The sequence below is a fragment of the Perca flavescens genome, chromosome 20 (genome assembly GCF_004354835.1).
Source record: "Perca flavescens isolate YP-PL-M2 chromosome 20, PFLA_1.0, whole genome shotgun sequence".
Taxonomy (NCBI): domain Eukaryota; kingdom Metazoa; phylum Chordata; class Actinopteri; order Perciformes; family Percidae; genus Perca; species Perca flavescens.
In genome coordinates, this window is record NC_041350.1 from 29,410,936 (window position 1) to 29,436,275 (window position 25,340).

At 42.2% G+C, this 25,340-nt stretch overlaps 1 protein-coding gene and 1 long non-coding RNA gene across 3 annotated transcripts in view; both read left to right on the top strand.

The window, feature by feature from the left end:
- The first annotated feature begins 11,921 nt into the window (after positions 1-11,921).
- Positions 11,922-14,796, top strand: LOC114547223 (uncharacterized). The gene is made up of 2 exons (XR_003691123.1): positions 11,922-12,500; positions 13,125-14,796. It is a non-coding gene; the product is annotated as an uncharacterized LOC114547223 (long non-coding RNA).
- Positions 14,797-15,484: 688 nt separating this feature from the next.
- LOC114546659 (protein jagged-2) overlaps positions 15,485-25,340 on the top strand; it is a 76,073-nt gene continuing 66,217 nt past the window's right edge. For both annotated transcript variants that reach the window (XM_028565609.1, XM_028565610.1), the window contains exons 1-2: positions 15,485-15,898; positions 16,866-17,189. In XM_028565609.1, the coding sequence (XP_028421410.1) occupies positions 15,830-15,898; positions 16,866-17,189 (393 nt within the window). In that variant the 5' untranslated portion in view covers positions 15,485-15,829. The remainder of the gene's footprint in view (positions 15,899-16,865; positions 17,190-25,340) is intronic.

The window sequence follows — 25,340 nt, forward strand, 5'->3', positions numbered from 1 at the left end:
ATGTGGACGCGGCGACAGTTTTGTTGTCATTACTTAGAATTCCTCATGGGGGAGACACACACTATAACTTTAATCACAGTTTCTTCTTTACCCAGGGTTAAGTGCCCATGATATGAGTCTAATAATACAGTCTGACGGTACATGTCCACCGGGGCGTTGGTTAAAGTGCCCATATTTTGAAGAAAATCCTTTTTCTGGGATTTGGGGTGTTATTTTGTGTCTCTGGTGCTTCCACACGCATACAAACTTTGAAAAAAAATCCATCCATGCTGTTTTGAATGACATACGGTTTCTGAAGGTGTCCTGCCTTCAGTCTCCTGGTGAGCGGTTCAAAATTGGCACGGTTGAAACGAGCTGGCTAACCAAAACGAGCTGGCTAACCGAAACGAGCTGGCTAACCGCAACCGTTAGCATGCTACCTCGTTCTCAATAGCAAAGCACTGCTGCACCACACACACGTTCACCATAATCTACAAAAGAACTTTACATGTGCGCCCTCGTTTAGAAGTCTCCCAGCTAATCCTACACAACCTTTCTTTTACTGTCTATGGAGCTAGCTGACATCTGAGCTACTGCACATGTGCGAGTGCAATCAAAGATAGTACAGAAGAAGAAGAAAAGAGCTCTCACTCTGTAGCTAAAACAGAAACCAGGTGAAAACAGGAGCTGCAGCAGTGAGAGAGAGCAGTGCAGTACAACAAAAATATGGTGTTTTTTGAAAATGTAAACCTATTCTGGTACAACCTTAAAATACAATTATGAACCTGAAAATGAGCATAATATGGGCGCTTTAACAGGAGGGATCGCCCTGCTTCCCAGCATTGGATGCTAGGAGTTATCAATTTCTCTTTAATGACCACTCACAAGCAAAGATTTTTCGCAGGCTTGTGCAGCGGGGGGAGTGTCACTGAAACAGCTCATTTGTGTAACGTCTAGTTGTGTTCTTTAATCCCACCAATGTAGCACAAGTAGACTATATTTCACAACTACTGTTTTCTGTCAGATCCTTTATGGATCTCAACATTTCCCACCGCACTTGAAGGCAGCTTCATTACACGGAGAAAGAAAGAAAAGAGACGAGCGAAACAGAACAACGTGGATTTATTGTTTGGCAAACATGCAGCTGTTCCACACACTCCTGGGAAGTTGAGTGCTTGCGTTTAAAACTTTCTTGTGGCAGCGCTAGAGGCAGTGATGTTTCCTGTACGGGACTCTCACACCGCCTCAAAACACACTGACAAGTCTGATCTGCTGCGCATCGGAGTGTAAATGTGTGTGAATGATTATCTGATGAGCAGGTGGCACCTTGTACGGCAGCCTCGGCCTTAGTGTATGAATGTGTGTGAATGGTGAATGGTTCCTGTACAATGTTAAAGCGCTCTGAGTAGTCATTGAGACTAGAAAAGCTCTATATAAGAACAGTCCATTTACATTTACATTTTCACCGCACCGTCTGACAGCCAACGTAGGATCTGTGAATGCCCACTTACCGTGCCTAAATTCTCTCATTGGCTACCAACAGCCAATCATAAAGCTATTTAGCATAACAACTACAACATCTTGAGAATTTTATTCCAGCCATTCAAGACTCTTTATAGATATAAAAAGTATCATTAATATTTCAGCTAAATAAACAGCAGTGATTTTAATAAGTTGATTCTATCTGATTAGCACCTCCTAGCTTTGTTTTGTTGTAAATATAATGTAACATCCCAAAGGTACCTCTAAAACATGATTTGCAATACAAAGGCAACATTAATGCAAGCCTTCATTTTCTTAATTCCATACTACATACTGATTGTCCACTGGGCGCGTCTGTGCTGCGTTCCGGCTGCATTCCGGTGCCATACCACACCGGGAGCGTCTCAGAAGCGGAGCGTCTTGCTGACCGACTCGCAGATTTTATTGTCTCTACTTTACAGAACAATCACATCTTTAATAAGCTCGTACCTACCTTCCATTCCAAGCACTCCTACTTAAACTCCATGCCATCTCTTTTCTGGCGTTGTCATTATGGAAAAGATCAGTGATGTCATATTACATTTTTCAACCTCCAAGATGGATCTCTCGTCGTCCGTGGTGTTGTAGAGGAGACATAAACGATAGTGGGGGGTGTTGTTTGGTAAGTGGACTGGATAGTCTTGCTGTTTCACTTCCTGCCTGGCTGTCCGAACGGCCCGCAGCTCACGTGGAATTATACCTGGCGCTAATCTTTAGAGGAGTGGAGTGCCGCTTCACGCACGCTTCCTGAACGCAGCGCAGACGTGCCTAGTGGAAAATAGGGGTAAGCGTGCTTTTAGTATGTAGTGCATTTACATTAGGAAAGGGACGAAATAAAGTGTTTAATTGAACCTAGCTTCATGGCTCTTAGGTATGCACTGACATTCTCTACACATTCTGCCGTGGTTCTGCATTCATTCATTTAGTTTTAAAACACAGACTGGTTATATTTTGTCTCTTGTCGTTGTGCTTGCATTGGACCATCACGGCGAATCTCAGATTGAATCCACTTTAACCTGCAGTCTGAATGTAGCCTGAAATGAAACCTGTGGATCAGCCCACTATCATTTCATTCTAAGGAATGTTTCCGTAGGCTGCATAAGAACTACGTAAACAGAGAAATATGTGTTTGGTGGTGTGACTCAAACAAGCACGGCAAGAGGAAGGTTAAAGTGGTGGATAATGCTTCATTTGGAATGCCTGTTCCAACAGTTCACTCTTAAGGTAGAAATGTGTGTGTGTGTGTGTGTGTGTGTGTGTGTGTGTGTGTGTGTGTGTGTGTGTGTGTTCGTTCCCTGGTATGTGCGGAGGTGGAGAGTGGGCTTCCAGCCTGTCAGCACGCTGGCAGGTGATCAAACAGTGTTTCCTCAGAAGGTGTGAGCCTTGAAAGCAGAGGAGAGAGGCGGTGCAAGCTGAGGTCAAATAGGGTTTCTACTTCTTTGACCCTGTCACTCAGAATTCTGACTGGGCTTAGCATCATCAATTTATAACACTCCAACTGGCAGAAAACATTAGCTGTAGGCCATGACTTCAGAGAATACCGCCTGATAGAGTCAGTATTCATGAAGAAAGTGATGGCATTAAATCTTACGTCTTGGGCATTACGCACCACTCTGATGTTACTACTCCTAGCTGTGCCACCTGTACTTACCATCTAAAGTTCATCCAAATGCTAGGGCTGGGTACCGAATTCAATACTTTTGACGCACTGACTGAATTGCCTCTCTAGTATTAAGTATCGAAAAATGCCTCGTCATTCAATACCCAATTTCAGTACCTAAGGAGTAAATCTCATCCACGTCATAGAGACACGCAGGAAAAACTTACACACAGAGTTCACATAGTAGGAGCTGAAAAATAAATAAAAAGATTTGTGCCGTAATGTGTGATATTGTAATGTCTTTTTGTTTCATAAAATTGGTATTGAAAAAAGGATTGTTTAGGAACCGGTATTGAAGTCCTGGTATTGGTATCAGTGCCGGTATTGAATTTTTGAATTTAAATTGATACCCAGCCCTTCCAAACTACCCTAACCTATTCATGACTTTTGCAGACAGGGGCAAACGCACTGCAGCTTAATGCAACACATTCAAATAGACAAAACACAAGCAAATTAATAAATCTTCATTAATTTGACAACACATGCGCAGCATATAGCAAACGTGCTGCAAATACACACAACACAACCAAATACACAAACGCGCTGCAAATACAGAAACGATGCAAAAAGAAAAGCACACAACCCAAAAAACAGAAATGCTGAAAAAAAAAAAGCACACAATCCCCGAAAACAAATGCCTTTTTATTACCACGAGTTTACAGACACCTCTCTGCTGATTGGGTATCACCTGGGACCTGAGCCACCAAACAAGAGAAAACATATCTCAAACATACTTAATATTTACAGTCTATGATCTCAAACCAGTTGCACACCGATTTTACAACGGTGCAGCGGGTTTGCTGAATGCTGAAGATGATTTATTAATTTGCTTGTGTTTTGTCTATTTGCGTGTGTGTGACCTCCGTACTTTCCATCTTAAACACAGAGAAAGTTTCTTTGTGTTAAGTGATACGATATTAATGAATACATGAATCAACATCAACAACATTGTATGAGTACATTGACATTTTTGCAGCATTAATTCCTAGTTCTTGTGTATGAGGCATTTTATTGCATGATTGCAAATTTCTGTTGTTCCGAGTCCTTGGCACTAACTCCACGCCAATCTGTCAACACATACCGTCAGCATCTTGACACACATTAATATAAACCACTATTTCCCAGCATCGGCGCCAATAATGTTCCAGAAATTAAAAACAGTATCACATTTGCTGCCCAGCTTGGTAAATCCTGGCTTCTGTGCTTTGACTTCTTTTGCCCGTACATCACCTTCACTGTGATGCTCCAGGATGCAGCCAGTGGGTCCTATCTTGCACCCGGCGCAGCGCGGCGCAGCGCAGCACAAAGCCCGACGCAAGTGTCTTTGCTAGTTTAAGACAGACGCAGTTGTCAATTTCCTCTCCAGCGCCCACGTCGTTTAAATAGCAAATGCACTTGTGCCCATCTTTGCGCCCATGGGCGTGCTGGTCATACAGGGAGGTGTGTTCAGGTGCATTCTTGGAGTATTGCTATCTCGAGGCAGTGGGAAACAATCGCGCCATTGACCAACAAAAACCTGGTCTAAAGTCAACAGCGCAGCATTGTTATTTTAACGGCACATTAGTAAAATGCTCCTCCAATGAAAAGACGGGAAAATGTAGTAAATGTAGTGAAATAGAAAAAGTAGTCAGACATTTGAGCATACTCTGCAGATATACACTTGTATGCATGTAACATTTTCCTGTAAAGCATGAACAGAAATGAATATGGTAGTTGTTTTTAGCAAATTTTTGCACACAAAACACGTCGTTTATAAAATAGGATTTTTTAATACCCAAAAATATAACGGCCTACATTTACAGCTATAATGATTAGCCAATTAAACACTTACTCAATTGACAGAGCAGAATACTTTTACTTTTAAAACTTTAAGTACATTTTCCTAATGATACTTACATACTTTTACTTATGTAAAGGATCTGAATACTTCTTCCAGCACTGATTAAGAAGTAACGGTACTCATGTGGACAAAAATCTGATGTGCCGGTACTCAGTACAGAGTTCCGGCCCATTTACGGCACTGTGCAGGATGAACACATGCTCACATTATAATTTAAAGCTGCTCTCTGTTTGTTCTCCTAGTGTGATTTTCTGGCTGAGTGGCCTGTAAGTGTAATGCTTTTCAGCGGCCGACAGTCATGCACTGCAAACAGGCCCGTGGCTCAGAGCAGACAGCCTTCTCCTGTCCAACAACAACTCGCCATTACTGGAGCTTTGCTTTCAGATGCTGATCCACATCAGAGTGTGACGTGCCTGATAACTTACCTGACACGACCCATAGGACTCTGGCATCTCCAAACAGCTCCCAGCCTCTGTTTGACCCAGACGCTCACCCCACCCTGTGATGAGCAACAGGGATCTGTCAGAGGGATAGTCGCTGCCTTGGGAATTAAGCATCACATGCTTGGATCCCTGCTGGGAACTGGGAGTGAATCAGTAACTCTCTCCACTCCCTAAACAACTTCACATGCCCCTGAGCAAGGCACTGAGTGTGTGAATGTTTATTATTCACACCCCCACCCCACCCCCACCCTTTGAAACTACCCCCTCCCAAGCTGCTCCTGTAAGCGAGAATGCATTTCCATTCAGGTTGCTGGGTTATACAAGGATTGGAAAACTAAGACAATTGCCCATTCTGAAAAACTGATCCTCCAATGTGCGGTATTGTAGTAGAAAGACCACACAGGCAAGCCGCGACAGGACTGTCTAAAGTTTACTCTTTTGTCAGATAAGAGCTCTACTCGGGTGTGTTTGCATTCTTCAGGACGGGACTTGTAAACGTTTCCATGGCAGCTTCTGAGCCCTTGGCCTGTTTGTGTGCCGTTGCACTCAACATTGTGTGCAGGAGCTGTGGTTGAAGATGAAAGCGATTGTGTTTTTTAGGCATATCCCTTCATATAAACACATTAGTCTTTGATTTTTAATGAGATCCTTGGAAAACAGTAGCTCCTGAGTCATAAAGGATGAAGAAGATAGAGATGGAGGTCAGAAAGGGAAGTCAGGGGCTTGACAACAGACAGAAAAGGAAAGACGGGAAGACTCTGAAGCCAGATTAGAAAAGAAAAGTGATACCCAGTCTGAGGAAGTGATATAGTTTCACTGTGTTTTGGAGGCTCATGCCAGCAGATATTCTCTAATATTGGCAGATATACTGTATTTGAGAAAGTGAAAGAGATGTATAGTGTAACAAAGGGTAGTCAAAGACGATCCTTTATTTCACTATGGCTGATCTTACACACATTGACTACCAGCTACAAGTCAATTTGACTGAAACCTGTGGAGTTCATTAGTTTGTTTTATTTCTGCCATTCCAGAAATAAAAATGAAGATATCAGTTGACTAGATTTTGGTGGTAGTCTGAGGTTTCCAGATAAATGATAAATAGAAAAAGGAGGGCACTATTTCCAGGCCCATCTCTTTCTCTGGAGACTTAATATTACAGCATTAGAAAACATTAAGAACTTACACTTAACTGTTGTTTATGTTCTAACTGGTTCTGCATATAAGTTTTGGTGGTGGGATGACCTTTTTATTTGCACGTATCTCAGATTGTATGTTTAATTCAGCAATGCCTAAAGCAAGATCACGCTCAGCTTTGACCTCTCAATCTGAGTTATGAAATGAATCCCTTCATATGTGGACGCTGTATATTCAGAAACGTTAGATGGGGTTTGAGCGGAGTGCATCGGTGCTAAATGAAGTCATCAGATCAACTAAATGGAGCAATAAAAAGTGAGAGGGAGTCAGTAATCACTGACTTCTCCGGAGCAGGTAGGCACACGTCCTCACCTGCAGAGCTGACTCAGGACTTTTAACAATGACAGCGCAAGTCTGAATATTTCATGTCCACTCAGATTGTTAAATACAGTCATCAGCAGGTGTGATTAATGTGCAGGTATTTGCATTAGTTGGAGTCTGTGCAGAGACAGACCTGAGCTTGTAAAGTACTGCAGGACACATGTAAGGAAAGATATGTAGACAGTATAACTCTACTAGACAGTAAACCATGATTCTACTGTAACTATATAAAGACAGCAAACTATGGCTGCATGACACAAGTAACTGAAAGTCCTCTGTGGGCACATATACAGTCTGGATCCTTCTTTTTACTTTATTATGAATTAACCTCATATATTTTAAAAAGAATAACTTTTCATACTCTTGGAGTAACCTCTTATTGAGGTGGTGCCATGCTGGTAAACAGCAGCATCATATCTACACTGCAGCACATATCAGATCAGGGTGTGTAGACTTTAGCAGGGCTCTTGTTTAGTCTTTGCTCCGCATTAGAGGCCCCAGCAATGTGAGATGGGACTTTATCTCCAGCTGAATTTCTTAATCCTTTAAAGATTCAACTGCAGAATATGATATGGTGTTTTTGTTGTTGTACTCATCCATCTCCAAACCAAAAGTCAACCTCTACACTAGATCTACACATAACCGTACTATACAGTGTGATGCATTGGCACAATATTTGGTGCAGCCATTCAGAGGATGAAACCTACTGACATTAGCCCCTTTCCCACTGGACAAAACACCCACTAGCAGCGAGTTTGAAAGAGAGACTGAATAAGTAACAGATATTAAAAAAAAAAAAAAAAAAAAAAAAAAAGTAACCATCGTTACATTGTCACTGGCCACCATGCTGCTTCTATTGTTTACCAACCCTGTTTTCCGCCGTGTTTGTGACGTTGAACGTAACATGCCAGAAAGAAAAACGGAAAGGCATACTCATCTACTGGCAATGGGAAAGCAGTCTACCACCTTCTTTAAGTGGGGTTTCCCGCATTTAAAAAAAAACCTGCATGTACATGCTAATTTTGGAGAAAATTGGTATTTGGTAACTCTTCCAACAGCATCACTATTAGGTTGACATTTGTGGTTTTGGGTGAAATACCTCAACAGCCATTGACGTTAGCATTTAGCTTAAAGGTCCCAGGACATGGTGCTCTTTTATATAGACCTTAGTGGTCCCCTAATACTGTATCTGAAGTCTCTTTTATATAGACCTTAGTGGTCCCCTAATACTGTATCTGAAGTCTCTTTTATATAGACCTTAGTGGTCCTCTAATACTGTATCTGAAGTCTCTTTTATATAGACCTTAGTGGTCCTCTAATACTGTATCTGAAGTCTCTTTTATATAGACCTTAGTGGTCCCCTAATACTGTATCTGAAGTCTCTTTTATATAGACCTTAGTGGTCCCCTAATACTGTATCTGAAGTCTCTTTTATATAGGCCTTAGTGGTCCCCTAATATTGTATCTGAAGTCTCTTTCCTGAAATTCAGCCTTGGTGCAGAATTACAGCCACTAGAGCCAGTCCCACAATGAGCTTTCCTTAGGATTTGCCATTTCTGTGTCTGTAGCTATTGAGGAGGAGAGAGGGGGGGCAAAGTGGAGGGTGGGAGTGTGGCCTTTACCAACTGCCACTTTGCCTGAAAGCCATGATGTCTCTCTCTCTCTCTCTCGTGGGTGGGCCAAATTCTCTGGGCGGGCAAAGCAGAGAAAGGGGAGGTAACCTTGCTCCTTATGACCTCATAAGGAGAAGATTCCAGGTCAGCCCATCTGAGCTTTCGTTTTCTCAAAGGCAGAGCAGGATACCCAGGGCTCGGTTTACACCTATCACCATTTTTAAAAACTGGGGGACCATAGGCAGGCTGGGGGAATGTATATTAATGTTAAAAAACCTCATAAAGTGAAATTTTCATGCCATGGGACGTTTAAAGCAGAGCTACGTTCAGCCTTAGAGGGCTGCTAGCATGGCTGTGGACAGTTGGTATTGTTTAAGCTACGTTCACACTCATTGATACATTTAATATCATTATTATATCTTTTTTCCTCCATCTTAAGTTTTCAACTACTCTCAGCTGCTGTTTTTAGCCATGCTAGCGGTGGGGGCAGTCATTTCAGTCATTTGCTTAGTCGGTCCAATACTTTGGTCAGTGCAATATCTCACCAACAATAAGCTGGAGTCCTATGTCATTCTGTACTTAGACATTCATGGTTTCCAGAAGGTTATCTCCAAAAGATTAATCGTTTTCAAATTGCGATTTGAAAGAAAGCGATTAGCTAATCGTGACGACCGTGATTAATCAAATGTGAATATTTAGTTGAATGTTTGGTGTAACATTTGGTTTAACATTTTTATTCCTCTTTTTATTATTATATTTACTGTTTTTTCAAAGGATAAATGCTGGAATAATGTTACATATCACAGATCGTTTACAGAAATGCTCTATTTTCAGTGAATTTTTCTGTTATTTGTTATTACTTTATTTAACATGATCGTAGAAGGTGCAATATGTACAGTAGACGCTGCTATTGAACTAAGGCATATCAGAAATTACAGGAAAGTACTGATATTTTTTATTCGAATCATTTTTGTTATTATAACTTTAGCTTTTGTGATAAATGTTCTGTTTGACTGTTCAATGTTCCATGCTTATTAACAGAAAAACACTTATTGCTGGCAATTTATATCCATGTTCTCATCCTAAGAAGAATATAAGAATATAGAGCAGTTTTGATGGCGTTTCATGTTATAATCAAGGGGGTAAGCTTCGCTTCAGAACTCGAACCTCCTATGGCGCCATTTTGATGCTACCTGGCCATCACCTCCCGTTAGCATTCCACTGACTAGCATTCATTTTGACGTCACTTGACAGCGAATAACTTTACATCTGAAGCGTTTAAAGACTATTTGTCCATTGTTTAGTTCTAAAGAAACACGACAATGTATAAAAGGCTCCATTACCTTGTACCTCACGTTATGGCTCCGTAGCAGACGCTTTTATAAAAATAGGCTAACAATTGTGTCACATAGTAGAGGAATTACCGTATAGTACAGGATAAGCTTGCAGGCAGTTTCGACTTACATGAGCTGTTTAGGTTTAATTACTAATGTTAACTAGCATTTTAGTTAATAATAATTAGCCTGTGCCCATGTTATCTCCTTACATATACCTACACTCTCCGTCTCTGTAAGATTGGGGATGATTGAGATTTCTCTTGGCACAGCTACCAGAAGACTTCACACTTTCAGACACGTTGCTCACGTCACATTTACGTCGTCTCTCTCAGTTGGAGGCTGCTCAGTAAAGCTGGCCATCACCGGAAAAGTGCTTCTAATATCCTTCACTGGTCTCCGTCCAGAGCAACGGGATCTATTGGTCCATTATATACTGTCTATGGTTACAATGCTCCATGACATGTTTTATCTGTTACACAGTGAATATTGAACAACAGCTGTTTTTAAATCAATTTGCAATTTAAAAATGTTTTTAAAATCGCAAATCAAATTGTAATCGCAAAATCTGGCAGAAAAATCGCAATTCGATCTTTCCCCCAAATTGTTTAGCCCTAGTTTCCAGACAATCAATCTAATGACTTTGCTTCTGACATCCCATCTAGAACCACTAACACACAATGTCCACTTTTAAAACTAATAGGACAGGGGCTTTGTAAATTATAGAGTGTGGTCTAAACCTACTCTATCTGTAAAGTGTCTCGAGATAACTCGTGTTATGATTTGATACTATAAATAAAATTGAATTGAATTGATACCTCTAAAGCGATTGACTGAATTAATGTTGTCCACAGCTGTACTTAGTTACACTAAATTGTTTAAGGATGCACACAAAATCTTAATGAATAAACATGCTAACTGTATGCAAGTTAACATGCTAGTGATCTCTTGTTAGCATGCTAAGTATCTGCTAGTGGGGCAATATAAGTTCTTGTTGTGAAAACACCCCACAGAAGAAAATGCCACTCCCACCTGTGCACAGGAGATTTTTCAAAACATCATAAAAAATGGTTGTTTAGTTTTGCAGAACGAAGCCAGCTTTCTGTCATTTACAACTTTTTTTTTTTTCAGTTTGGCTGATTACATAATACAGGTGTTTTCAGTGGGAGAGAAGGAAAGAGCAAACAATTGAAAAGAAAGGAATGAAAGAGCAGTGGTATTATTATTGTATGAGCTCATCTCATGTTAAATATAAATATTTGTTCTGCAAAGTTACTGCAACCATCAGAGGAGTAAATGGTGAAATACATTCATTGGAAAAGTTAAAATAGGGAAATACTTAAAGAACAAGTAGTAGTAAAGTATCTCAAACTTATACTTAAGTACAGTACAGTAGGCTACTCGCAGGGTGCGATTTGTGAAAAAAAAACAGAGGGAGGGATGTTTTTTTATCTGTTTTTTGAAACAAAACATGCAAGAATTAAATCCCCTATCAATACCATGGATAGAGCCAAAAAGCTTATTTATGAACTTCAATATCTAATGGACAATAATCCCAAAATGAAATAGCACAACATGGTGTCTACATAAAACGCAGCGCAGCGTTCACTTCATGGTGAAAACAAAAGACTTTCACCCAGGAAACGCTCGTACGTTCCTTGGGAGTGTTTTAACCATGATCCTTTTCCTAAACTTAACCAGTCGTTTTGCCTAAACTTAACCTTAATCGCTGTATGATGCTCACTTTTTCTGGCTAAACCCCACTACCACAGTCCCTGAAAGCACCGTCATCTGGCGGTGGCCTGTACCCGGCTCGCAGTCACCTATTGGCGGCTAAACAACTGCCGCTGGTAGCCAGCGTTCTGGAGCTCTGTAGCGGCTAAATACAACCAGCAACTGCTGCTCAGATTTTATCGTTCTATGGTGCTATAGACTGTTCACGTTACAGCGCTTTTTTTTATTTAGTTTAAAATACTTATATTTTAGGTATATAATATATGGTCTATTGGTGAAGTAGCATTGATCACTTTGACAATTTATTATTATTATTATTACAATAATTCCGCAAAGGCAGGAATATGTAGACTAGAAAGGGGGAAATCCCACACATCCCCCCGGGAAAATCGCACCCTGGCTACTCGTACAGTCAGACCTGCCTTCATACCAAACATATGCAGGTTGGTCACACTGAACTGTTCCTCTGGGAAGTGACCATTGATCCTCTGCTACAGTCAGAAGCAGAGGGGTAAGTTTTCTGCAGCTAATTAACCTTATTACTTCCCCAGTTTATCTGTCGGAGCAGTGTTTCCCATACTTCCTTATCACTGCTGATAAGAGCCTCTCCTAAAGAGATGAACACAAGACGTTTGTGTCTGTGTGTAGGCATGTGAATGAGTCATATGTACACAAATGACCGTGTGTGTGTGTGTGTGTGTGTGTGTGTGTGTGTGTGTGTGTGTGTGTGTGTGTGCGCGTGTGTGTGCGCGTGTCTGCACCTGCTTCCCTGGGAGGAAACATCTGCTGCAGGGTGTCAGAGGCCACCTGTCTGACTCCGTCCTCCCTGACCATTCCTGCAGAACTGATCTACTGTACAAGGTAAAGCTGCAGCAGGGTGGTGTGTATGGGGAGAAACAGCTGTCTTATTAGACCGTCCCATGGCCCGCCATCTGAGACATCCATCCAGTAAGGAAGCAACAGGAAATCTTGTCCGCATGCTGGAAGTAACAGATTGACGGGGTTTCTTCATGCATGTTTGGAAGGCTTGAAATTCTTAAATGTAACTTGGAGGAGATTTATACTCTTAAACTTAATAGAACTTTTTTTTCTGCCACATGACATCGTTATGTCATTGATAAGGCTACATGCCACTTTGCAGCACAGTAATACAACAGATACCTTATTTATTGATATTGATTGATTTCAATATCAATCAAGTGTTGCTTTAAGGTTAGTCTACTATAAAGGTGCTGGTTGGGTTGACAAGTAGCTAATGCAAATGCTCGGTCTATAACGTTAGCTAATTCTTGGTGGGTAACATAACATTATGACATCGTACAACACGCAGAATTATTTTTAGTATGATTGTTTTGACCACAGTTAACAACTCTGGGCTAACCCAAGAATTCATCAGTAAGGTTAACTGTATAGATAGACGACTACCTAATGGTTAGCCAGCTAACACACCCCTGTCTGTCTGCCTCACTCTCCCGGCGCTGCAAGGCTTCAGTCGGGATGAGAGCTGACAACAGCCCCGGCCCGGGGACACATCCACAGTCAGCCCCCAGCCAGCCAGCCACTATCATTACAGCAATCCAAACCGGTCAACACTTAACTCCGGTGCTAAGGACACTAACGGCAGTTTACTGAACCGTCGGGAAACAGACCCAGGCACCCGAGTCAGAACAGCGCCCATTTGTAACGTTACACCTCTGTTAGCATTACCGGTGGTCGTGCCGAAAATCTCCTCCCTGCTTTCTCACCCCGCGACACAGGTTCGTGGGTCTGAGTGTTGCAAATTCAGTTTCATATCACATATCGTTACAGCCCTATGGACAACACATTTTTATTTTTCACCACACTATGTAACACCACAAAACTTTTATTGGTACTGGACGCTGGCCTTGTATGTACATTATGTTTTTAAGGAAACGTGCTATATCGACATTCCTTGGAAGAAATGGCAGGGGAAAATGACTGACTTGTTTGGAAGTGTGGCATTGTTAAACAACATATTACCACAATCCCCTGAAGTGCGTGTGGGCACATAGAGCACCATTGTTCTTAGCAGCTTACAGGTGTCCTCTAAAGTTAATCCAAATTTCTGTCAATTCAAGGGAAGCGCCATAATTCAGATTTCCCAATGTGGTACCAATTCCAAAGAAAAGAAGAGTCCAGGCTAGTTGCCTTGATGTCAACATCATCTTTCAAATGTTTTTATTAAAAACTTGGGTCTCAGCTCGTCTGTCAGGGAGATGGAGGCGCTGAACCTGCTGCCAAGTCTTTTTTCTCAAACCCAAGACTTCTGCAGACATTTTCTCTGTTTTGATGTTAGTAAATGTTTCTGAAACCGATGTGCTGATCACTGATTTTAGATATAACATATATATATTTATATATAGTAAGAGACAACATAGAGAGCGGATAGTATGAATTGTTGAGCAAACAGAGATGGTTGCATATTCCTCAAAAACATGCTTTATTTCTTTTATCTGCTGCTTTCATTCCTCATTCTGCAGCTTATCATCAAGAAACCCACTAGCACTTGGAGTCTAGCTGAGAACATACGTAGATGCTAAACTGTCTCAGCTGCCACCAGTGCACCACTAGTTTCTCCTACTCATTATTACGTTTTTTTTATGGAAGACCGATGTAATTAATGATGTCAATAAAGGTTACATTCCATTTAGGTATTCCAAAGTCCTTTAATCTCCAAACTGAATGCTTTCTGGCTTTTAAAATGCTTCATAACCGCTGTTTAGATGTTTGTGTATTAATGTCCGCATACATCTTTACATGTCATCAGGTTGCTATATGCTATCTTTTTATGTTTTATGAAAAAATGTATGAGTGAAAAGGTGTCTGTATCCTGATGCATGGATCAAACTTATCAACCAAATGTTATATTCAGTTGTAGTTGCACCTAAATCGTTAACTAAAAATGGAAACAGCGGAAGAATTCTCCATTACAAATAAAGTCCATGTTGAGTTAATGTCTGATACTTAAGTATATTTTGATACTTTATTTTTTCTTTGCAACTTGCATAAAAGTAAAGTATTAAAATGACCTTAGTTATCAGACGTTAAATCAAACCGTGAAGGACAGACAGACCATCATTTAAATCATATCTTATATGCTTTGAAAAAGGAGGGAAATAAAGAAACATGAACTCATTGTGTGGGGTATAATGGACTGGAGTAAATATAGAAAGTCTTCTTAAAATGAAAATGCACAAGTATACCTGAAAACCTGCAGTATTTGATGACCTGTAGTGTATGTGGGTGTTGCTGAGCCGTCAGTAGAGGGCGCTGACAGCCACGTTTCCTCTGCCTGCAGGTCCTCCACTAAACACATCATGCACCACACTCTGCATGTGTATAATCATTGTTTATGAGTCACATTTAAAGCCTTTACTGTGTGCGTGTGTGTGTGTGTGTGTGTGTGTGTGTGTGTGTGTGTGTGTGTGTGTGTGTGTGTGTGTGTGTGTGTGTGTGTGTGTGTGTGTGTGTGTGTGTGTGTGTGTGTGTGTGTGTGTGGGTGTTTTTGTGTTAAAATGAATCTTCTGAATTACAATTCTGCATGCAACCTGCAACAGAAACACATTATTACTTGGATTTAATGGGACAAAGCTCTTATTCCAATGTAGAGAGATGCATGTGTTCAATAAAATATCATTTTACGGGTGTGAGTGTAATAAAAACACAAATACTAGCTCTTGTGTGAGAAAACTTCCATAATAAATCCATCAGCGGTCCTCCCCCACACTCCTTCTCCCGTCCCTTTTTTTGATTGGCTCCCAGCTGGCCAACGTTCCACCCAGGCGGCCTGTGATTGGTCCACCAGCTGTCCATCATTAAGGGGGAGCGCCTCTGGCTTTTGGGCAAACAGAGACGCACCGCTGCTCTCCTTCTCGGCTGTTTAGTGCGTTGAGCGGCGGAGGGAAGTAGAGTTGGCGCGTCTGGTTAGTGCTTCTGTGGACCAAACAGCAGCAGCAGCAGCAGCGGCCGCAGCGGTGCGCTTTCCCTCCTCCAAATCCTCCAGAGCCGCGGGCATCCCGGAGAGCAGGCACGCCGTGCACGCCTCGGACACCAGCAGGAGGATACTGCTTTCTCCTTCTTCATCTTCTTCTTCATTATTATTATTTTAACTGATTGAGACATACATCTTTTTCCCTTTCCCTGATGGTAACCAACAAGCAGCCGGAGACATGTGGAATAATCTGGGGAAACTGCACCGCTTCTCACTAGTGTGTCTTCTCCTGACGCTGGGGGCCGAGGTGAGAACTTTATCTCAGAGGGAGATGATATTAATGATGATGCGTTTAAAACGTAGCAATCGACTGGAAGTTAGTTTATTTTTTTTTTAAGGGGGTTTGAATTCCAGCCTTAATTGAATTGCCTGCTCGACACAATCATGTGATCTGGGAATTTTCTAAATTTGCGCTTCCTTCTGGGGGGTGGGGGGGTAAAGTAAGTTTATAGGCAACACATCTGCTGTGTCATACCGTTATCAGCTGCTGCTCAGCGAAGCTTCAAGTAAGGACATGGTTAAGTCTTGCTTTTGTAATTATCTGTAAAAGTTTCATCATTGAAGGATCGATAGAGGCAATATATAGTGCGCAATTCGTGTTTTACGAAGATTCTGAAAAGCTTGGTGACGCAAAAGTATTTGGATGAAATATGCATGGCACATTCAGCCTAGAACACATCTTCAATAGGTCAGCTCTGTGATCGATTTTTTTTCTGTCAGATGTTTTCACTGAGAGCAGGCTGGTTCTGGCTCAGCCTGCAGTGTATGTCTTGTTGGTGTTCAGCCGCAGCATAATATGCAGAGTGAGCTAAATTGGAGCACTAGGTCTCCTTTACCAGCCTTGAAGTTCAACTGTGCCAACATGTACAGTAGTGTGGGCTGCAGAGTGACTGCACACTGCAAAAAAAACAGAAACAAGTTGACGTCCTGAACTTTTCCTTTAAATGTTGTAGCCTATGATTTCACTTGTTTACAACAGACATTTTACAATTGTTAGAGACTTGATTAATCAAGTAGCATTTTCTCACACACAACCCTTAACACACTTAGAAAAGCTGCGTTAGACTTTAGGAGAAATAAATAACTGCTGAAAGAATCTCTGAATGGACACTCAACGACCTTTTTGAAAATATTGAAAAATAGACATTGCAGTGTGACCACCTCCCGCAGGCCTGATTTTTCCAGCCTTTCTCACTCCCCTATGTTATCCTCAGGTGTCTCATTCTACGGGCTACTTCGAGCTGCAGTTGATTTCGGTGGAAAACCCCAACGGTCAGCTCCTGAACGGCGACTGCTGCGACGCAGAGAAGAGCGCAGCGGAGGGCCACTGCGGCGCGGACGAGTGCGACACCTACTTCAGAGTGTGTTTAAAGGAATACCAAACGGAGGTCACAACCAACGGACAGTGCACCTACGGCTCGGAAACTACTAAGGTTATCGGTGGGAATACTTTTCAGTTCAAGGGCGGACAGAAAACCGGACAGAACCGGAACAATGACGCCGGGAAGATCCTTATTCCCTTCCAGTTCGCGTGGCCGGTAAGTGGATCTGAGTCTCACTGAGTGCCCCCCCCCCCCCCAATTTCACCCGAAGCTGTTGTTAAAAGTTGGATTTCAAAAGGAGAGATTGCGTAAAGGTTTCAAAATATTCACTTGGAAGCACCACCAGAAGGCTAAGCATGGAATGTACTCATCATTTCATGATTTCATGTTAATAATCTCCCATGTTGTGTCCAAAACATGTAGAATTATCAAAGGGGAGTTTGGATGTGTTGGTGGTGAATCATGGCGCAGCCTGAAATCGCTCACCCAAGCTCGTACAGAGTGTAATTTGGCACATTTTGGCACAGTTTTTTCTGTTACACGTCTGTAAATTGCTGTCCGAGGCTCTGCGTGCCGCCCCATTCTTCCCCCCGCGTGCAACTTTTTGGCGTCTCTACATGATCAGACATCTCGGGAGGGATATCACTTTCCTGTCTTGGAGCTTTTTTTAAGGTGAATGTCTGTGTGTTTCTAATCGAGCCAAAGCCCTGAGCACGCATGACGCATGGCTTTTACGCACAGCGGCGGCGGTGCAGTTGTGTCTCGGTTTGATGAGTTACCAAACAAGCTGCTGTTTGCGTCGCTCCAGTTACAGTGTGAGGAGGTTGGGGGGGGTGGGGGGGCTGTGGTGCTAGGGGGGGTGGCTGTGGTGCTAGGGGGGGGTAAGGATTTCCAAGCGAGTGTTGATTAAGAAGTGGCAGGTAACTTATTATCTTATCTAAACAGAGCAGCATAGCCAATCAAAAAACTGCTGCCAAGCCAGCGTGGGAAACAGGAACAGCCCTCTGGACAATCTTGAGTTTACTGAAAGCTGCTGTACACTCACAGATCTGTATCAGAGAGGTTTAATGGGGAGAGTGACGTCCTGTGGAGGAAACGTCACAGGTTTGATTCCCACAACAGCTGAGTGAGTGAGCTGTCAAAATAAGAGTCATCTCGGTCATTCTGAGTCAAAGTGGAAAAGACTATACGGACATGATGAAAGTCTAAACATGTATCATGTGTCCTTGAATACTATCAATAATCATTACTTTATATAAACTTGTGCTGCACTACTTTAACCAAGTCGTCAATCAAAGAAAAGTAGTTTAGGACTCTTTCCAAAATCAATTATTTACTAAAGTTAGTAACATTGCAAGAATGTACATCTCACATCTCCCCTGATATTTTAGCTTTTATTGAGTTGTAAAAGTCATATTTTCTTAATACAGACATTTTAACATTTTCAGAAGCTTTTTAAAGTATTTTATTTTGCTCGGATAAAATTAGCAGTTTGAAGACTTGAACTGTGCTGTAGGAATGGGTGATGGACGTTTGTAAATATAACATTTACAGATGAAAAAATTAAATATGACAATAACTGGTCACTGCGACCCTGATTTTTGCATACTTGCAACAGCAAAACATGTACAGTATATATACTGTACATGTATGTATGTATATATATATCGGGTGCTTTGTGTGCTCGGCTGGCTGCGTGACCTCTCCATTCATCACTCCCCATGGTCAGCTGTCAGCAGAAGGGGAAGATGGAAGTAGTAAGTTGGGGCCCTGCGGGCGTATATGGTTACCACTAAGTTGTGTGTGACACAGGCGGTGGATATCAGTGTCACCATCTACTCAAACAAGTGAAGATCCTCGGTCAATCTGGGCCGGGGGATTGCCTTTACCTCACCGCCTCTCATGTTCAATCTCTATCAGTTATTGGGTCATTGTCTCACTCAGCGTGTGTGGGGTCAGTATTTTCCACTATCCGCCCAGGAGGGGTCGTGTGTGTGTGTGTGTGTGTGTGTGCGTGTGCGTGTGTGCGTGCGTGCGTGGGGCACAAAGGAAGGAGGGTATCAGTGTTCAGCAGCTTCTTCACAAAAGAATGTCAAGGTTGGAGCACTTAAGTAGAGCCATGTGATATATGGAGAACATCAAATATCAGGATATTTTTGACCAAATACATCAATGTTGATATTGCGGCAGTATTGTAGGGGTTGACTATTGGTGCTTTCAGATATTTGATAAACTAGTGCAGTGCCTGTTTGGAGCGTGTGCTTGTTCAGGAAGGGCCAATCGCTTGGTTCCTAGTGTTTTTTTTCTCCCACAACTTTATCTTACTACATAAGCGCAGTCGTGTGTAACAGTAGGAATTGTTTGATACGTGTTGCAGCACGGATCATTCTAGAGGTTGCACTTAGAGGTATCTGAGTAGCCATGTGTGTGAGTCCACTTGTTTATTCGCCGGGAGAACGTTAAATAAACTATCGCCCGTTGGGTGATCAGTAATGTGGATATAATGAGTGAAGCTAAGTGGGTAAAGGCAAATAATAGAACAACTAATAAGTCTGATATGTTTAGAAAAAACTCTTTACTGTAATGCAGCCTTTAAAACCAGGAAAAGATAACACTTGTGTCATATCACCATATTACCATATCCAAAATTTAAGACTATATCTAGCCTCATATATCAATGTCGATATAATATCCATATATTGCCCAGCCCTAAGTTGAAGGCTCTTTAAAAAAATGTCATCACGGGGCGACCTCTAGCTCACCCAGTAAGAGCGTTCACCCCATGTTGGCTGAGTCCTGCTGTGGTGCAGGGTTTGAATCTGACCTGCTATCATCCCCCATTTCTCTCCCCCTTTCAAGTTTGTCCACTTCCAAATAAAGGGAAATGCACCAAAAAATGATCTTAAAAAAAATAAATAAAAAATGTCATCACACTTCACTGGTTGTTTGAATATTATATGTTAACTGTCTGGGGTGTGAACCTCTGTGCATTAAAGAAGTCAAACACAATACCTACTGTGGGCCGCAACTTGTTTTCTGTTGTTAATTATAATGTTCTATTAGTCTATGAATTATCTATACTATAGTGAAAATTGCCCATCCGTAGTTTCCAGAATGCAAGTTAATGTTTTCAGATGTCTTGTTTTGCCCGACCAGCAGTCTCAAACTCAAAGATATTCAATTCACAAGAAAGAGAAAAGCAGCACTTTCTCATATTTTAAGGAGCTGGAAGCAGCAGCTTTTCTTTTTTTCTTGATAGATGACTTCAATTAGTCATTTGAATCGTCTGATCATATTGTAATTTTACCATTGTTCGACATCTAATGCATGCCTGTTGGTCCTGGAAGAGGGATCCCTCCTCTCTGTTGCTCCTTCGGAGGTTTCCCTTCCCTGAGAATAGAGGGTGTTGTATAATGTGCAGAGCCCTCTCAGGAAATCCTCGATATAAAATGATGTTTCTTCCTCTGCTTGCACGGTGATCAAAAGTTTGGGAAAGATGTGAAATGACAGATGTCTCACTCTGCTCATACTTAACAAGGCCAAACCATAGTCCTCCTCCTTCCTACCACAGACTGTAGTTTGTCCCGTGGCACGCTGTCGGCCAACAGACAGCGCTGACAGTCACTGTGTGTGTGTGTGTGTGTGTGTGTGTGTGTGTGTGTGTGTGTGTGTGTGTGTGTTTGTGTTTGTGCCGTGGCCTGTAGCCTCTGGTGTTGCTATAGTGGACTCCTCTGGTCGGCCCCAGTATCTGGGCCACTGGTCCTGACATGAATGAGCTGCTGAAGAAAAATCAAAAAGGACATTGTTCTGCCGATCATTTCCCCGTCATGTTAACCCCTCTGGCAGTTTGGGTCTTTAGTGACGTCTTTTTTTCATGAAAGGGACAAGGGTGTGTGTGTGTGTGTGTGTGTGTGTGTGTGTGTATGGGGGGGGACCAATGTAGCGAGGGAAGGAGGGATGATGGGGAAGAGAGAGGAAGCAGCCCTCTCTTCAAAAAGAAAAGGGATGGGGATAAAAAAAAAAAATCACAAATCGTACATATAGTGATTCTTTTTTTGCGACTATTCTTTTCCCCAGAATCAATATTTTTTATTTAGTTTTTCTTACCAATGATTGAACTAAATATTTTCTGGTTATACGGTACCGCCGACGGCGACTGCATCATATCCGTTTCCAGCAAAACGGAGCTAAAGCAGAAAATGCAGAAAATCCATTTTATGTTCTTTAAAAAGGAACTAAATTGACTGACTGACATGTGATGTGCATTCTTCTTAAAAAACAATCGTCTCATGATATATTGTCTCTAGAAGTGTATTATTCATCTTTTGTTTTTGTTAAAGAAGTAAAAGGAAATCTCAATACTCAATACCATAGAATCGCAATAAATTAATATCGCAATACAAATCCAATCGGCACCCATGTATCGTGAAAGAATGGAACCGGGATGCAAGCATATCGTCCCAGCCATACCCTCCACGCTGCTTCCTTGTGAGGTTTCTGTCACGAGGGATGTTTTTCTTTCTTTCTTTCTTATTTTTTTTTTTTTTTTTTTACAGTATTGAGTGAAGCAAATACAAGCATTTACTTCTTCTCCTCCGCTGCCCCCCCTCTCACCCAAACCTTCCCCAGTCTCTGCATCTCCCTCTCCCTCTCTCCTTATGGGGTATTTTTAGAGCTGCTGTCCTCCCCTCACCCCTCTGTGAGTAAATCGAGGATCAAGGGTGCGTACTCCTTCAGTTTCATGGCCTGTCCCCCCCCTGCCCTCGCTCTTGCCAAAACTCCCCCCTCAGCCTGGCAGATCTGAGAGGACAGAGGTGGAACAGCTGTTGTTTGGAGACCTCCTCCTCCTCCCCAGAATAAATGTTTTAGTGAAATAGCATTAGGGAAAACAGGCTATGATTACAGCGTTGCCGAGCAAAAGATCACCTCACTCGGAGGAGTATCAGTGAGCAATCACAAAGTGCAATGTTGGATGGCAGTGAGTCCGTCCTGTTCTTCTTCGCCTGTTTCCCTCAATGCCGTCACTGCCGGCACTCGGCTCGTTTGGCTCATTTGCCAAGTGTGTCCTTGGCGAGCTTCCGCTCTTCCACCAGGCGCTCCTCTCGGTTTTGGTGATGCTCTTATGGTTGATTAGTTTTGGAGGAACAGAGGAGGAGGATGTGATGATCACACGGCTGAATAAGAGGATCCTGCCGAAATGTAGAAAGACTGAAATGTCATATTTTTTTAGGCCTACACATGCAAAACTGCTGCGCAACAACAATACCAGATGCTGCAACTAAAGTAAAACCATGACATCCAGTTTAATCAAGTCCACTCAGTCATTTATCTGCTCCTGCTGTTGGTGCTTCTCCCTATGAGCCGGCAGACAGCTGGCTAGTTAGCGTTAGCTACCTGGCTATATGGCAGGTAGAGAGCAGGCCCCCAGGAGGTGCACCAGGCTTTAAAGCCAATTTTACATAGCAGCCAAACAGTGGAATTACAACTTATTGGGCTTTCTGGCTCAAAAAGACTTATCCTATAGACTTACATGGAGAAAAAGACTTATGTAACTTTTTTTCAAGTGTCACAACCCCCGCGAAATGACTCGTTTCACTATCAGAAGTTGATCCATTCGGTCCGATAACATTTGGAAAGTCTAGAAGAGCCACAAAATTAAATCATTTAACCCTGATTTAAGTTAGCAGAGCTCCAGACCAGAAGCAGCCGGCTCGGCAGGTGGAGGTCTGTAGTGCGCCTGCTCTATAGGCAACATCATCCGGGTAATTTTATGCGCAGCAGTTGAACTTTTTGGGCTTCATGCGCCACTGAGCAACTATAATAGGAATGAACGGGGCGCCGCCTCAAATGCTGCAGAGACTGACTGAAAGAAGTTGACTCCCCTTTCTCGTAATCAGAGATATGTCATCAACAAACACATTTGTAAAGATATGATCCCTAGTTTTACAACAGGGTAGTCGGAGACAGCGAGCTGTCTGGGGCTGCAGCAGGTGCACTTATACTGAAACTATTCACACCAGTTCATGGGACCATCCTGACTTGAGAGCTAACATAGTCAGCTATCATCAGCTACTTTTTAGTGCACATTGTAGAAACGACTGTAGTATGAACAGTCTTGATTGGCACTTTCAGTCTCATTTACAGAGCAGTGAGACTGAAGAGCAGGACATAGTTCTCCTTTTCTTCATGCATCCATGCCTTTGGAACTTCCAAACTCCAAAGGTTTTGTCTCATGATGCACATATTTTGACCTGGAAAATGTTTCTATTTTGTAAAATAACAAATTCAGAGCACAAAACGTACGGCGCTCCCTCTGCACCCCCTCTCTTCTCCGTGCGTCTTTAATAAGCCTAAAAGCCTGCAGCAGGGCTCTGTTACGTGGTGTGTGCCGGCCAGGCGAGGCGGTTGAAAGCTCTCTGCTCGGTTAACTGCGTCAGGACCGGCCTGCTCATCTTTCCCACGCTGTCGCTGGTTCCATGTCAGCTGAGCTGCCTCTGAGGCGTATAAATGTGTGATTAGCTGCTCAGTCTGTCCCTCTGATCGATTGTCGATGCTGCTGGTGGATGTGAGACTGATGTAGGTATAGGGGCAGCTTTGCGTACTTATGTAGGGGCATAAATATGTTCTCACAGTTACACTATGTGTAGTCTTGCATTGCCAGACCTTCCTCCACAGCGCTGTGGAGGAAGGTCAGGCTAGTCCAGTCCACACAGCATTCTGCAATTCTTAAACCAATCACAATTGTCTAAGTGCCGGACAGAGCAAAATAGCCTCGGGAAGGAACTTGTTTTGTTATGTGTATGTACAAAAGTTTTTAGTCGTGCACAGAAACCTCAGATTGGACAGATAGTCAAGTCAGATAGCAGGGGGCGGCCGAAAAAAAAATCCATGTCACTCTGCGGTGGCCAATCATGTTACTGACTATCAGACTAGGGCTGGGCGATATGGAGAAAATCAGATATCACGATATTCTTGTCCAAATACGACTATCAATATTGCAGCGATATTCTATTCAATCAATTGGTGCTTTAACAAAATATCTTCACACTTAGTTTTTAGATAAATAATCATCAGTATTGTGGACATAATGTCTAAGTGAGGAAAGGCAAATAATAGAAGAGCTAGAACAGTCTGGTAAGTTCAGAAAATGACATCACTTTACTGTAATGCAGCCTTTAAAACCAGTAAAAGACACCGCTTGTGTCATATCACGATATTCCGATATCCAAAATCTAAGACAATATCTAGTCTCATATCACCATATCGATATAATATTGATATATTGCCCAGCTCTAGATCAGACTTTATGACAGTATGTTTGGAAGTGTGTGAGTTCCGTACAGGAAACGGGAAACGCCACTTCCTCTATCGCTGCCACATGAACAGTTTTAAAACACTCAACTGCCCAGGAGTTTTTTTATTGGAACAGCTAACTGTTTCCTCAGTAATTTATGACGCTTCATATCTTGACCTCTTAACTGCTAATGTAGCATTAAGCACTGGTATCGTTGCTATGGTTACCTGTAGTTTATCCTATATCAAGCACTGATTTAGAATCGTTAAACTTGCATTATGTCTGAGATTTCCTGATATGCACTTTCAGTGGACACACGCCAACCAATCGGGAACAAGTATTTTTTCCATAGGCGTGGTATATTATTGAATCATCGCCAAGCCCACTGTGTACAGTATGTACGGATCAGTTTCATGCATGTGTGTTTGTTTGCATGTGTGTAGTGTTATTAATAAGCGTTGTGCGTCCTGTTATCTCGATTCTGTCCACATTTTGCTCTCGGCCTGTTCGTTGCATTTGTTTTTTAAGAATATGGCCACACTGCAGATGTCTTTTTACACCTGCTGAGATGCGATCACGGTGCGAGTCAGTCCACCTGCAGATATGGTTTTGCTGATCCCATAGTGTTCCAATTGCAGTGCATTTACACCTGGTATTAACACGCTTTTTCTTATCCAGATCCACTAATACAGAGATCTTCAACAGGGGGTCTGGGACCCCTAGGGGGTCCTCAGAGTTACCGCAGACGGACCATCAAAATAATTGTTACATTTTTGATGGATAAAATCATGGATACAATTACGTCCTAAACGTTATTGCCCAGTTGAATATGCAACTTAATTTTGTGCTCCGTCTCTCTTTCAGTTAAGGGGTCCTTGGCTTAAAAAAGACCCCTGCACTAACCAATTACATGCTAATACCAGGTGTAAATGGGGCCTTTGTGTGTATAGTCATAATGTATGTGCGTATGTTTAGGCAAGGCAGAGGTAATGAAATGCATGCGTTGTGAACACAAAGGTGAGCAGTGGTGATTAAAGCATGAGACACATGCAGCTTAATTTCCCACCTGACTC